Source organism: Ahaetulla prasina, chromosome 16, assembly GCF_028640845.1.
Source record: "Ahaetulla prasina isolate Xishuangbanna chromosome 16, ASM2864084v1, whole genome shotgun sequence".
Taxonomy (NCBI): Eukaryota; Metazoa; Chordata; class Lepidosauria; order Squamata; family Colubridae; genus Ahaetulla; species Ahaetulla prasina.
In genome coordinates this window covers 11,167,563-11,182,828 of record NC_080554.1, presented here as the reverse complement: position 1 = coordinate 11,182,828, position 15,266 = coordinate 11,167,563, and the positions used below count along the sequence as shown (strand labels likewise).

Here is a 15,266-nt window from a genome sequence, read left to right as displayed (position 1 = left end):
CCTGGGAGGACCTGTCACCGTGTCTTGTCTGCTTCCTTTCCAGGGTATGCGACACCGTATGGATACAACGCGGCAGCTGCCGCTGCACCGGCTTACGGTACGTCCTTCCCTTTTCCTTGTCTAGGTGTATCTTCCCCTTTCTTAGGCCAGCTTTTTTGGGGGGTGGGGGGTGGAGTAGGCAAAGTGGGGTCCTCTCTGGACATCCATCAGCCAAGCTGCTCTTCTCGCTGTGGCTTGTTCCTCCTGGTTTGCTTCTGCGTGACTGCGAAAGAGCTGCTTGCCCTAACCGCCTGCTCCCTCGTCCGCCGTGCCAGAACCCATAGAACTGTCCCCTTCTTCTGAACGGCCATGTTGTGCTCCATTCAAAGCTGCTCAAAGGGCCAAATCTTCCTCCTATCTCGGAGTCGTCGTTGGTCTTCTGACCCAGCTCCCCAAACACATCAAACCCTCTGAAATTCACTCAAAAGATTCCTTTATTAGGAGTGCCGGCAGCCCCCGGTAAAAAAATTTCTCTCTCAACGCAGTCTAACAAGTGCGGCTGGCTGGGAGATGAATAGTTGTCTGCCATATCGATTCATCTCCGCCCCCTGCCTTTTATCCCCAGGGCTTCGCTAACAGCGGTGGCTCTTCCGTCCCAACGACCAGCCCATAGATTTCCACTGCTCTCCTCTCCTTTGCCTTATGTACATTCGCGCGTCAGACACTGGACCCAGCTGTTCCCCCTCTTCCTCATCAGCCACCTCCAGACCTGGGGGCTGTTGACTCTCATCTGAGGGCTGACGGACAGCCCAGGCTCCGCCTCTGTCTCTGTCTCTCTCTCTGCCAGCTCCATTCTCCCTTCGCCCTCGGAGCTCTCAGGTTGTCCCTGACTCCTGTGTCTCCTCCTCCTCCTCTGATTCGCCTGCTGGAGGGGCCGGCGACCGACAGGCTACAACAGTTGACTTCTCTCCCACCTCCCCTCCATGGTCCTCTCTTCTGGCTTGCAAAGGGCAGGGTCCTTGGGGTCAGGTCCGGAGATACTGTAGGCTGCCCTTTGGCAATCTGGTACCACCCCTCTCCAGGGCTGGGCCTTCCATTGCATTTTCCATTGTCCCCCAATTTGTCTGGGGGCGGATGGGAATTGTCCAGCATTCTGCCCAGAGGGACACCAGATTGGAGAAAGGGGCTGTGCAACCAACACAGCCATTGCGGTCCTTGATATTTTTACTCCCCCCTTCCCCCCAGGAAAGGAGAGGAGAGGGGGGGGCTGTTAGTTGGCGCTCAGCCCTAATCCTGCGGGGATCCAGAGAGCCCCAGATTTTCCGCTACAAGACACTAACCAGCTTCGCTCTTGTTTCAAGAGCCAGCGAACCAATGTTTGAATTTGTAGGAGCCAATTCTTCTAACTCGGGATTCTCTTTAAGAATTCCCCTTGCGCCCTTTTGCGCCCTTGGCTTGCCACCGTTGTTAAGTGAACCGCTGCAGTTGTTAAGTGAGCGAAGCTGCTGCTGTTAGACGAATCTGGATTTTTGCTTGTCAGAAGTAACCCTGGGACACTGTGACCGTCGTAACGATGAGCCAGTTGCCAACCGCCTGATTTTTTTTTGATCATGGGGACGTTGCAACGGTCGTGTGAAAAACAGCCATAAGTGTGAAGAATGGCCGTTAAGTTCCCTGTTTCCAGTGACGTAGCTTTGAACGGTCACTAAATGAACTGTTGTAAGTTGAGGACTACCTGTCCTGACTCCACCATTCTTGGAAAATCCACCCGTTGCAATGACTAGGAGTCCCCCCCCACATCACTTTTCCCTCCCCAAGCCAGGGGAGCCAACAGGCACTGCTAAGGTCTACACTGTTGTGACCCAGGCCCAAGTTGGTAGTAGGAAACTCGGTCTGTGAAACAAACAAACAAACTTTATTCGAACAGCTGAGAATTACTTCATTCCCAGCGTCGTTCAACTAAATTAAAGCAAATTCCTCCCAACACAAATTCCTCAGTCCTATCGCAAACCTTGGTCCAATTAGGCAAACTGCCAAAGGCCTTTCTTGGCAAAAGTTCAGAAGACACCGATACAAAATAAATGCAACAAGACAAAGCTATCAACATTGTTTTCCAGCAAAGAGCCCAAACGCCGTTGCTGGTCTTTTAAGCCTTATGGAAGGGGCCAATCATCTCTTGGCCCTACTCCTGAGTCGTCCTCTCTGCTTGAGCTGCTCTTGCCTTTTGGCAGCTCTTCTCATGCGTGCATTAGGAACAGGCTCCTCCTGTTCCTCTGCCTCACTACTGTCAGGCTCTGGAGCCCACACCTCACTCCCCGATGGCCCTGGCCCCACCTCAGCCTTCGACACAGAGCCTTCATCCGGGCCTTCCCCAGCCTTCAGGACTGGCCCACGCTCTTCCTCAGCTTCATCACTATCCGAGTCCGTTGCCAGTTCCTCAGGCTGCTGGCGGACCACAACATACGCTTCCCTCTTCAACCTCAACAGATCTTTGACTGCAACCCTCTTGGCAGCCCTCGATTTTTTTTTTTAAAAAAAATTTGACTTTGAATCATTGGGAGGGGGGGGAAAAACGAAACAAACAAACAAAAAGAATTGGCTCTTTGATGACTTTGAATGTAGTTTTATGCAGCAAGGAAGGGAAATGCCCTTGGAGTCAGCGATGGCCGCGCTCTATGCCTTCCGTTGAGTAGCTGGATGCTTTGGTGGGTCCATGGGAGAACTGGGAGCTGCTCGTTGTGTCTCTGCCTGATTTCCTGGCCCACTTCCCAACTGCCTTTTGCAGGGGATTGCACCAGGTTTGTGCATGGAAGCACGAGAGCATTGGCAAATTCTTCTGGGGGCGGAGCTCTTGAATCCTCCTCTTCTTAGCGTGCAGCGAGGAGGTGGGTGCTGCTTTGCACCCCGCAAAACTTAACTCCCAAATTCTATAGCCAGTTGGGTCACATTGCCAGTTGTCCAATGGCTCTTCATCTTGCCAACTTCCCTCAGGAAGAAATAAACGCACTCTGCAAAAAAGTGTTCGGACGGGAAAGATGGACTTTTTAGGGGGCAGGCAGCTGAGCCGAGGTTGACTCAGCCTTCCGTCCTTCCGAGGTGGGTAAAATGAGGACCCAGATTGTTGGGGGGGGGGGGACAAGAGGCTGACTCTGTAAACGGCTTAGAAAGGGATGTAAAAGCACCCTGAAGCGCTGTTGCAATTTTTAACAAGATCAGGGATGGACTTCAAAAATTTTAGCAAGAGGTTCACTGCCTGGTTGCTGGGTGGGCGTGGCCATGGTGGGTGTGACATTGTTGGCCTCCTGCACCACAGCGTGGGGGGGGGGCTTTTTTCCCTCCCAGGACTCTGGAGGCTTTTTTCGAGCCTCCGGGAGGGCAAAAACAGGAGAGAGGCCCTCTTGAGGCTGGAAATGGGCCCATTTTTGACCTTCCCAAACTTCTGGCAGGCCCGTTTTTCACCCTCCCTGAGCCTCCGCACGGGTCCTGCACTTACCTGCATCCAAAATGGGCCGCATGGGGACTCCTGGGAGGGGCGGGTTGGGCAGGACCAGCCAGGAGTGGGATTTGGGGGTTCTCCGAACTGCACAGAATTCTTAGCTAGAGGTTCTCCCGAACCCCTGCGAACTCCCCCCAGCCCTGAATAAGATCCATTCAGTGTCCACGTTGCAAAAGATGCTGCCGATTTAGAACTTCTAAACGACGCCCCCTAGCCCTCCTCCAGCTCAGGGGTTTGCAGTGTCCCCAATTCGTGCAAGATCGGGGGTGGCGGAAAATGCCTCAAAATGGCTAGAAGTCCAACTTGGGGGGGGGGGGGCTGGGGTGAGGGGGCTGACCTGCAACTTTTTTCCTCTCCTGCCTCCCCGCCTCTGCTTACTCAAGCGGTCCGTGGCTGACTCCAACAGGCTTACGCAGAGAAAAACTGCCCTCCTTTTCTGCATAAACATTTCTCACGGGGGTCCCTTCGTTGGTTCTGTTTCTGTCCTTTGGAAATGGTTGGTCGCTTGGTTGTGGTGCTGAGTTTTTGGGGGCCTGATTTTACAAAACCCTCCTGATTTTACAAAACCCTCCCTTTTTTTTCTCTCTTCTCTGCCTGCGTGAAGCTGTTTGCATGACGGAAAAATATATATCTATATATATAATTTCACTCGGACCATTGTCGCTCCTCTTGGAAAACCTGCTGTTGCTGCTTTCTGATTTCTAAAAAAAAAAAACCGGACACGTTAGTGGGGGTGGGTTGGGCGGGGGTGAAACGATTCCGAGAGATTGTCCGACAGGGAAACCTTCTCGTTTTGGTACTTAAAACCAAACCTGAGCATCTCCCAAAGATACTCGCGAGGCCACAAGAATTTAAAAAAGCAAACAAACACTAGGCAAAGAAAGACCTTCAAAACCACCCCTGCCCTCCCTCCCTCCCTCTCCTCCTGCCCTTGATTGTCCAAGGAAACAATTGGCCACTCCAGGTTGGAAGCCGGGCTGTGCCATATGGGCAGGGATGGGCTTCAAAAATTTTTAGAAAGGGGTTCTCTGCCCGGTTGCTGGGTGGGCGTGGCCATGGTGGGTGTGGCCTAGTCAGCCTCCTGCACCACGGCGTGAGGGGGGCGTTTTTGCCCTCCCCAGGCCCCGGAGGCTTTCCTCAAGCCTCCGGGTGGGAGAAAACAGCCTCCCCAGGCTCTGGAGGCCCTCTGGAGGCCAGAAATGTTGGGTGGGCGTGGCCTAGTTGGCCTCCTGCACCATGGATGGGGGGGGGTTTGCCCTTCCCGGGCTCTGGAGGCTTTCTTCAAGCCTCCGGGTGGGCGAAAACTGCCTCCCCAGGCTCTGGAGGCCCTCTGGAGGCCAGAAATGCTGGGTGGGCGTGGCCTAGTTGGCCTCCTGCACCATGGCTGGGGGGGCAGTTTGCCCTTCTCGGGCTCTGGAGGCTTTCTTCAAGCCTCCGGGTGGGTGAAAACTGCCTCCCCAGGCTCTGGAGGCCAGAAATGCTGGGTGGGCGTGGCCTAGTTGGCCTCCTGCACCATGGCTGGGGTGGGGTTTGCCCTTCCCGGGCTCTGGAGGCTTTCTTCAAGCCTCCGGGTGGGCGAAAACTGCCTCCCCAGGCTCTGGAGGCCCTCTGGAGGCCAGAAATGCTGGGTGGGCGTGGCCTAGTTGGCCTCCTGCACCATGGCTGGGGGGGTTTGCCCTTCCCGGGCTCTGTAGGCTTTCTTCAAGCCTCCGGGTGGGTGAAAACTGCCTCCCCAGGCTCTGGAGGCCAGAAATGCTGGGTGGGCGTGGCCTAGTTGGCCTCCTGCACCATGGCTGGGGCGGGGTTTGCCCTTCCCGGGCTCTGTAGGCTTTCTTCAAGCCTCCGGGTGGGCGAAAACAGCCTCCCCAGGCTCTGGAGGCCCGTTTCTGGCCTTCCCAAACTTCCGCGCGTGCCCTGCCCTGCCCTTACCTGCATCCAAAATGGGCCGTGTGGGGACTCCTGGGAGGCGAGGAATGGGGTAGGAGATGGTCAGCCAGGAGTGGGATTTGGGAGTTCTCCGAACGGCACAGAATCTTAGCTCGAGGTCCTCCCGAACCCCTTCCAACCCCCCGGCAGCAGTATGGGTTTGCTTGTCCGCAGCGTAGGATCAGGCTTGGTGGCGCGTGCCAAGCTCTTGGAATTGGTAGCTTTGTAGAATCCCTTTCCCAGTGAGAAGCCCATTTGCTTTCCTCCTCCTCCTCCTTCTTACCTTTTTTCCGGATACTTAGATTTATCCAAGTGCTTTCGGTTTTTTCCTTCCGTAGGTCTGCCCAAGAGAATGCTCCTGTTGCCAGTTATGAAATTCCCAACTTTTCCAATGCCCCATTATTCGTTCTTTTAGCCTTCGGCTGAGACCGACCCTCTCTTGACCGGCTTCCATAAACCCAAGACAGGATGTTAAAAGGAAATGAGAAACAGGACACTCAGCTAGCCTGCCTGCCTACCTACCTTTTAATCCTGGTTTTCCTTGGAAACGCGACACACTTGAGCAAAAACCATTTGTAAAAAAGATCCATCTTTTTTTCCACTTTTTTTTTTAAATTTTTTATTTTATTTAAAAAAAAAACGCAAACTTAGTTCTCTCTTAAAAACTTGAAGAAAAGAAAAAAAATAACCCAACATACATGAAACTATGGTCTGTGAAAATGGTTACCTCATTTTTTTTCTTCTCCCCTTCACCTCCAAAATAACTTATATTATATCAACCTTCTGTGATAGGGAAGAAACTTAGATGCTTTGTTTTTAACTGAACGGAATCCGAATTATGTAAAACCTTAAAACTTGTGAAGGATGTATAGACTATAAAAAAAAAAAAGCTGATCACAAAATAAAACCAGTTTTTGTTGTAATAAGAGAGTTTTTTTAAAAAATTTTTTGCCTGTTTCCTAATACCAAGCCCTGGGCCCAAATTTTATAATTTTAGGATTATGTTGATGCAGTGTGTTTTGTTTTGGGATTCTTTTTGTGGTGTGTGGTTTGTTTTTTTTAAAGAAACTGACGTGCCAATAAATTACCGTATTTTTGGGGGTATAAGATAAACTCCCCCATCCCCCAAAAAAGAGGGTGCATTTTATACACCGAATGTAGCCCCGCCCATCCTCCGGCCCCCACCCTTTGGCCTCTGCCTCCCAGCAATTTGCCTCCTAACGGCAAACAGTCCGTTTCAGTTTCAGCTTCAGCACAGCCTGATTAGCACAAGCAGCTGATTGTTGGTTGGATCAACCATCAGCTGTTTCAGGCTGCAGGGATCGCCGTTGCCTATTGCCACCTCTGCGTCGGGAGGCCAATTAATCAGCTGCTTGTGCTGAAGCAGCCTCTGGTGGCTCGGGCCTCTGGTGGCTCAGACTGCTAAGACAGTCTGTTATTAATAGCAGCTGCTTGCAATTACTGCAGGTTCAAGTCCCACCAGGCCCAAGGTTGACTCAGCCTTCCATCCTATATAAGGTAGGTAAAATGAGGACCCAGATTGTTGGGGGCAATAAGTTGACTTTGTATATAATATACAAATGGATGAAGACTATTGCTTGACGTAGTGTAAGCCGCCCTGAGTCTTCGGAGAAGGGCGGGATATAAATGCAAAAAAAAAAAAAGCTGAAACTGTAACGGGCTGTTTGCTGCAAGGAGGCAAATTGCTGGGAGGCAGAGGCATGTTTTTTTCTTGTTTTCCTCCCCCAAAAAAGGTAGGTGCGTCTTATAGTCCGGAGCGTCTTATACTCTGAAAAATACGGTACTATTTAAGAAACAAAAGGAAACTAAAGGGTTAGTTTTATAATCAAGGAAATTTGTCTTAAGGTTAGCAGTGCATAAGGCCTTTGTCTCCTAGGTCCCCTGCCTCCAAATTAAGAATATGCTTTCTCGGCACATATCTGGGATATGAGCCGTGGTGGCGCAGTGGTTAGAGTGCAGTACTGCAGTTCTGCTGCCTGCCGGCTGCCTGCAATTCGGCAGTTCAAATCTCACCAGGCTCGAGGTTGACTCGGCCTTCCATCCTTCCGAGGTGGGTAAAATGAGGATCCAGATTGTTGGGGGGCAAGAGGCTGACTCTGTAAACCGCTTAGACAGGGCTGGAAAGCACTGTGAAGCGGTATATAAGTGCTATTGCTAGACGTAAGTCTGCCTACCTGTGTTCTACACTTGGCCATCCGTACCTGTGGCTTTTTCTCCTAAGTCCTTGTGAATCGTAGTTTTTATGTTGGATTCTCCCAAGCAGCAGGTTGTTGTTGTTTTTTCTCTCCCCTTCTCCGTTCTGATTTCTTTCGATTTGGAACAAAAAAATAGGGAGTTTGGACTTTGTCGAGGGTTTCTGTTCATTCGTCGCCAAATTTTTACGAAAGCTGCTTTGTGCTAAGCCGGCCAGAGTGTTCAGCTGCGGAGATCAAAAGGCGCCTCCAGACCGTTAGCTTGTTATCGTGTAATGCAGGAATTCCAATTGCTTGGCCGGTGTTAGGAAAAAGAAAAAAGAAAGAAAATTAGACTTTTTCGTTCCAAAACTGTTAAAAGAAACCCACCTAGAGTAGATCAAAACGGTTCTTGTGGCCTCTTTTTAATAGCCCATCGATGCGTTTTCTCCCCATCCCGCCAGGGCTTAAAATAAAAAACTACGGTGGTTCCTTTTCTCGGCAGCCCTTGCTCAATTCTAAGAATCTGAAGCAGCAACAGCCCCCTGCCCCCCCCCCATGAAAACTCGCTATTTTAATTGTCTGGTCTCGTCCAGCACTGCTGTGAAATAGTTCAGTGTTTCAGCCATAGGCCCGTATTGTGCCTCCTCCTTGAATTGCCGTACCCAAAAACGCTCGTTCACGCGGTGGAGCACCCCGGCACATACCTTCTTCCCCAGGGCGGTGCCGAGGGGTTCCCCTGCTGTTCTTGGGGGAGCGCTCGTGAAATGAGGGGCCGTGAACGAGGAAAGGACGGTTGGGTTATTAAGGCATCACCTCCCCACCCGAACGCAAGCGACCTGTTGGCTCTTTTGAAAAGCCGCCCGTCTGTGGTTCTCTTTCCCCCTTTCAAAGCATGTTGACCCTCCCAAGGATGCGATGGACAGACTTTCTGGGCTGGGAGGCGGGGGAGAGAGATGGAGCTGAGAGGACCGGTCCTTGCGGACGGAGAACCTCGGGGCCGAAAGAAAAGAAACCACAGCTGGTTTTGGAAAGGAGAAAAGAAGACAGCAACCCAGGCTGCCCAAATGATGGCTGTGCTTCTCGGAATGTGCTCCTTCCGTTTTATTGTCCCCGTCCTTCTTGGTGGTGTAACACTCCTTGTCCCTTGCCGGTTCGGGGTGGTGATGCTTTAATCCAACCTGGGAATCCTTCGCGGGTCAGCGCAGCGCCCCTGTTGCGGGTGTTGTGCCTTCCTGCGTCTGTCCCTTCCTTCAAAAGGGGCCGGTGGGAGACAGGGAGGGTAGCGGCCCTAATCCTCCTTGGGGGGGGGGTTGTCTTTCCCACGGGTGGGGGGGGGCGGGGGAACAGCATTGGTGAAAACGCGGACTGCCTGCTGGCCTATGGATGAAAAAGGCACCAACATGGAGCTTGGGAAAGCATAGCGGTCGATCGGAGGATCCCGGATCAATTTCGTTCCCTGCAATTGGTCGATTCCTGGATCGATTCCTGGAGGGGAGTGGCCCCGTTCCGTGGAAGGCTGCCAAATTCTTCCCGCCCACCTTTTATCGTGATCCCTTCTCCAGCTCCCAAAGTTCTGGAGAAGTTTTGTTTCCTGGTTAGCCGGTGGGTCTCTCGAGCGCTCTGCTTTTTTCCAACGCAATGGCCGTCATTTCCAATAATTGATATTAAGTCATTTTTCCCCCCATCCCCCTCTCCATTTTTTTTTAATTTTGTTGATTTGTCATGTTGGGAGTTTATACTAACCACGTCGTAACTTTTGCCCTGTTGCTGCATATTTTACACTTCTCTGCTTTACTGGAGCAGGGGCGGGAGGTGGGAAACAAAGCCATTCCTAAGTTACCTTAATTGTGGGTTTGTTTGTTTTTTTGTGTTTGTGAGTGTGTTTGAGATCCAGAACCATCTTTGCCTAGAAAGATAAGGGGGGGGGGGCGAGGGCATTTAGGAAGCGGCTGAGAACTACATGTCCCGCGCACCCTGTTGTTGCAATGGAAACTCCACCCACAGCTGGAAAGAGCAGAGAAATTGAAGGAGTGCCGTCCCGTGGTTTTTTTTTTTTGTTTTTTTAAATAAAATTAACCTTCTTTTTTTCCTTCTTCTTTTCCTCCCTTGTCTTGCCTCTCTGCTCTTCCCTGTGCTGTAGGTGGCTGTTTCATTGACAGTCCTTACTGCCAACCACTTGATGTGACGCCTCTTATAATTCACTTGGGGCCTCAGGAATTCTTCTCCGACTTTTAGAGCAAAGAGGCTGCCCAGCTCCAAAGGTGCTTTTCCCACCCGTGAATTTTCAAAAGCAAGAGCTAACCGAGACTCGGAGGGAAGGAGGGAGGGAGGGAAGGGAGGGGTGGTTTGTATCTTAACATTTTAAAATCCTCGGACTTCCTCCAAGCATCCCAAAAGCAATAGGCCACCTTCAACCCACCCACCCCTTTGCTCTTGAAAACCACAGCAATAGTTGTATGATAGAGGGGCGTCTTCCAACGGCCTCTTTTTATGCTTTGCACTAATAGATCAGGTCTTGGGTTCAGCCGTAAGCCTCCCATCCGGTTGAATCTAGCTACCTTGAACCCAAGCGGATGTTTCTGGAGGCAGGCGGGGTGTTTTGGGGGGGGTGGGGATCGAGAGAACCACAACGTTCCTGGCTGGTGGAAATGGCTTGAACGGTGGGCGTCCTGCGACTTAAGAATGGACCGAAGGATGCCCTCAATCAAATGAGATGAGCATCTTTGAGCGAGGACGTCCAACCAGGAGACGGACTTTAGGAAGCCCGAACTGCCCCGAGGAAAAAGTGAGACGGTGTTGCCATGGAGCTCGCACCGACTTTGCAAAGTGGGGTGGTGGGCTTGGGGAACCAGGAGAGTTCGTAGCAAGAAGATAAAGAGAGGGCAAATCGAGAAGGTGAAGTCCTCCTTACGATGGGCTCCTTTGTTGACTCTGTGGGACGAGTGGCCCCTGGATTGTGCCTTCACTTACCAAAAGCGGGGTAGGACTTCCTACCCGTGATTGTTTTTTTGAAGCAATTATGTTTTCCATTTGCCCCGGAGACATTTGGTGTGTAAAAATAAAGCCGAAAGGTAGAAACCGTAAGCTGAAAGTCACGGAGATAGGAAAGGGATAAAGCAGCTAAGAACTATAGAAATGTATTTCTGTTCCTGCATTTTGCTACCTTGCAGCAACCTCTTCGTACTTCACGCCAGTTTTTTTTTTCTTTTTCTCTCCTTGTCCTTCTCAATGAAATGTGATGTAAATATTTACAGGGACATGCTGGATTCTGCAAAAGGCTTCCTCAGATTTTTTGGGGGGTGGGGGGGAGGGGTGGGGTGGGGGTGGGGAGAATATATTTATTTATTGGGATAAAGACCAAAGGGAGTTATATCTTGACTTTCCAGGTGTTTATTAGGAAGTCTTAACCAGGATATCTGGGCAGAAATGTGCTTTATGTGGTGTAAAATTCTCCTAGGAATGTCTTGTTGAGTTAGAGTAGGACCAGGGGGGAAATGTTACCGGTTTGCACCAATTCAGGCGAACCGGTAGTAATAAAAACTACCGGTTCAGGCGAACCGGTAGGGAAAAAAACTATCGGTTTTGGACTGATAGTTAAAAAAAGCTACCGGTTCAGGTGAACTGGTATTTTAAAAAAGCTACCGGTTCTGGCGAACTGGTAGTTTAAAAAAGCTACCTGTTCGGGCGAATTGGTAGTTAAAAAAAGCTACCGGTTCATCTGAACTGGTATTTCCAACGATCAGCTGTGCCGTGAGATTTATATTCTAAATCACACAGCCCAGCTGTTCCCCCCTCACTGTTCTACTTACCTTCTTAAGCCTCCTTTTTTCATGCACAGCGTGCGTTTGGTGCGCTGTGCGTATGTGTGGGCAGCAAACTGGTGGTAAACTGCGAAGGATTTCACCACTGAGTAGGACTAAGTTGTCTGAGTAGCACCCAGAACTGATTTTTCCAGACTTGGGTGCTTCTGCAGGTGGGGCTGCCTGAATTCTCAGCCATTATGTCAACGGTTTTGGAGATTTGGACCAGGGACAGGGAGTCAAGTTTGAATCAGTTGGTCCAGGGTCTACTTCTTGTTCTTGGTTCAAGTTGGGGTGCCGCTTTTTGCTAATGGAAGCGAAGGTGGGAGGGAGAAAAGGTTGGTGGTGCCATCCGCGGTCCCTGCTGTCCAGTTGAACACCACAACACGTTGTTAGCTTGAAGAACCGAAGAGGACAACCCATTATATGTATGCTTCCAACTACGACGTTCATGTTTTCACTATCAATAATTAAAAATGGATCTCCCAAACTCTTATAGGCTGAGCTTTTTTTCTTTTCTTTCCAAGATCTATCTTCAAGCTTAAAAACGATCGATGGGCATCCAGCTGGTAAACAGAACCAATTAATTCTTGGGGCTGATTTGAGACCGATTAATTCTCGGGGCTGATTCTTCGAATGAGTCTTTTAAGGCCATGTTGACTGGTGGCAATTGAGAAAGAATTGTAGGGAAAGAGGTTTTAATAACACAGAAGGACAGAGAGAGAGACCAGTTTTGGATTGGGGTTCAGGCTTAAAACTTGAGAAGAATTTTACATCCAGAACAATACAGGTGAGTTTCTAGTCATTCGGGGTGGGGTTTGATGGATGGTTCATTAAGGAGGTCACCGTCATTTTGCAGTGTCTGCAAGCAACATCTGTCCACATCTGTCTGAGAAAGAACAACATCACTTATGGAAAATCACATTCTTCCCCCCCCCCCCCGCCAATTTATCACTGCTTGCTTGTATGTACAGTAGTGGCCAAAATTGTGGAAACGTTTTGGAGGAAAGTCATGCCGGCCACATGACCACGGAGACGTCTTCGGACAGCGCTGGCTCTTCGGCTTTGAAACGGAGATGAGCAGTGCTCCCTGGAGTCGGGAACAACTAGCACGTATGTGCGAGGGGAACCTTTACCTTTACCTTTTTATATTTTCTAAAAAAAAAATTTCTAAATATAGGGATGCGGTGGCTTAGTGGGTAAGACACTGAGCTTGTTGATCGAAAGGTCGGCAGTTTGAATCCCTAGTGCCGCCTAACGGGGTGAGCTCCCGTGACTTGTCCCAGCTCCTGCCAACCTAGCAGTTCGAAAGCAGGTAAAAAATGCAAGTAGAAAAAATAGGGACCAGCTTTGGTGGGAAGGGAACATTGTTCCGTGCGTCTCTGGCATAGAGTCATGCTGGCCACATGACCACGGAGATTCTTTGGACAGTGCTGGCTCTTCGGCTTTGAAATGGAGATGAGCAGTGCTCCCTGGAGTCGGGAACAACTAGCACGTATGTGCGAGGGGAACCTTTACCTTTACCTTTTTATATTTTCTAAAAAAAAAATTTCTAAATATAGGGATGCGGTGGCTTAGTGGGTAAGACACTGAGCTTGTTGATCGAAAGGTCGGCAGTTTGAATCCCTAGTGCCGCCTAACGGGGTGAGCTCCCGTGACTTGTCCCAGCTTCTGCCAACCTAGCAGTTCGAAAGCAGGTAAAAAATGCAAGTAGAAAAAATAGGGACCAGCTTTGGTGGGAAGGGAACATTGTTCCGTGCGTCTCTGGCGTAGAGTCATGCCGGCCACATGACCACGGAGATGTCTTTGGACAGTGCTGGCTCTTCGGCTTTGAAATGGAGATGAGCACCGCCCCCTAGAGTCGGGAACGACTAACATATATGTCCGAAGGGAACTTTTACCTTTACCTATATTTTCTAAAACTAGCTAATACCTTGTTTCCCCGAAAATAAGACATCCCCTGATAATAAGCCCAATTGGGCTTTTGAGCACATGCGCTAAAATAAGCCGCCTCCCTCTTGAAAATATTTAAACACAGCTGGAAATCAGGCAAGATGGGAAGAGGAGCCCCATCTTGCTCCATGCACCACAAAATAATAAGACCTCCCCGAAAATAAGGCCAAGCGCTTATTTCGGGGTTCAAAAAAAATATAAGACAGGGTCTTATTTTTGGGGAAAGACGGTAACACCACCTTTTTTAGAGTAGTACCATAAAATTATATATCAATGGAAAGATAATCAAGAATGTAATGCAATTCATTCTTTTACGAAGGATTTGCTATTAGAATAGCAGTTGCGGTATGAAGAAGAAAAGTGAAACGTAGAAAAAATGAGATATACAAAAATTATCACCCTAGAAAAAATAAAATATACAAAAATTATCACCATATCAGTGAATACTTAGTTGGGTAACCTTTAGCCTTACATCTTCCCATTGAGTGAACCAAGTTTCTTAGTTCTGCAGCTGTTCTAATGTGAAACCAAGGTTAAATGATGGCTTCTATTAACTGGGTTTTATTGCTAGGTCGCTTCTGACTTAACAAATTTCTTTAGTCGGAAAATCCATAGATTTTCAATTCCCAGACCATTCCAGCAATAGAATAGGATTATCTTGAAACACCAAAACAAAAACAAAAAACCAAACTGGTGTTATAAGCCATCAAACCTCAAAAATACACTTTCCCCAAAAGGTTTCCACAATTTTGGCCATTAATGTACACTGAGAGCTTATGCACCCAAGACAAAATCCTTCTGTGTCCAATCACACTTGGCCAATAAAGAATCAAGAACAAACCTACTGAATTTAAGGGAAAATTTTTATAAGATGTTTTATAGATGGCACTTAGATCCCAAAAAATTATCATGTATGTATCCTAATATCCAAGCGAAATGTTGGAGGTGTGATTGTGATGACGCTACATATTTTCATATTTGGTGGACTTGCAAGAAAATTAAGGTCTTTTGGATAAGAATTTGGTGGATTATTCAAAATGTACTGAAGAAGAAGATAAAGTTCCTGCCACAATTTTTCCTTTTGGGAATTATAACGGATTGTACAGGGATTGAGACTAAATTGATTCTGAATTTAATAACAGCAGCAAGACTGTTGATTGGACAATACTGGAAGAAAGAAGAGATACCTACAATAGAAGAATGGATATTGAAAGTCATTAATTTGGCTGAGATGGCTAAAATCTCAGCTTTTTTAAAAAACAATATGCAGGAAAGATATTTAATTGAATGGAAAAAATGGATTATCTACAAAACAGATATCAGATTAAGAAATATCAGATTGCCTTTGAATAATTAGAAAGTTATTTTATGTAATGGGGAGGGGGTTGGGAGATGAAAAGCTTTGGATGTGGTTATTTGGATTGGAAGGGAAAATTTTATTCTCTGTTTGGTTTATGTATAACAATACCTTGTGATTGACCCGGGAAGCCGGGCGATGGGGGGAAGGGAGGGGGGAAGGGGGTTTTTTGGGAGGGAGGGGGGGAAAATGTTTTTGGTTTTTTTAAAACTCTTTCAATAAAAAAAAAAAAGAACGAACCTACTGAAGAACGCCAGCTAAGGACCTGCTGTCAATCTGCCATGTTAAAGATTTGGACTTCCGCTCCAAGAATGGGTTGAATTTGCCTCTTAAAATCGGCTGGTTTAGGAGGAAATTAAGAAGGCTGCTTCGTTTCCAAAGAACATGTCAGGCTGCTTCTGATCTTATCTAGGAAAGAATACACCTTGACTTCATTTGCAAATAAAGAAAAGTACTTTTACTAGATACATCTGGATAGCAGCTGCGCTTAGCGGTGCAAAGTTGAATTTGAGACAGAATATGGCTAACAATCTGTATCACCCTATTCCTCCCTCCCCTTT

General features: G+C 48.5%; 1 protein-coding gene across 7 annotated transcripts in view; it reads left to right on the top strand.

Moving 5' to 3' along the window:
• Positions 1 to 9,897, top strand: part of STRBP (spermatid perinuclear RNA binding protein) — a 79,240-nt gene extending 69,343 nt beyond the window's left edge. For 4 of the 7 annotated variants that reach the window (XM_058159262.1, XM_058159265.1, XM_058159261.1 and 1 more), the window contains exons 17-18: positions 44 to 97; positions 9,737 to 9,897. In XM_058159262.1, the coding sequence (XP_058015245.1) occupies positions 44 to 97; positions 9,737 to 9,831 (149 nt within the window). In that variant the 3' untranslated portion in view covers positions 9,832 to 9,897. Of the gene's footprint in view, positions 1 to 43; positions 98 to 5,739; positions 6,526 to 9,736 lie in introns of those variants that run through there. The other 3 variants (XM_058159268.1, XM_058159267.1, XM_058159266.1) reach the window with 3 other exon arrangements.
• The last annotated feature ends 5,369 nt before the right edge of the window (positions 9,898 to 15,266 follow it).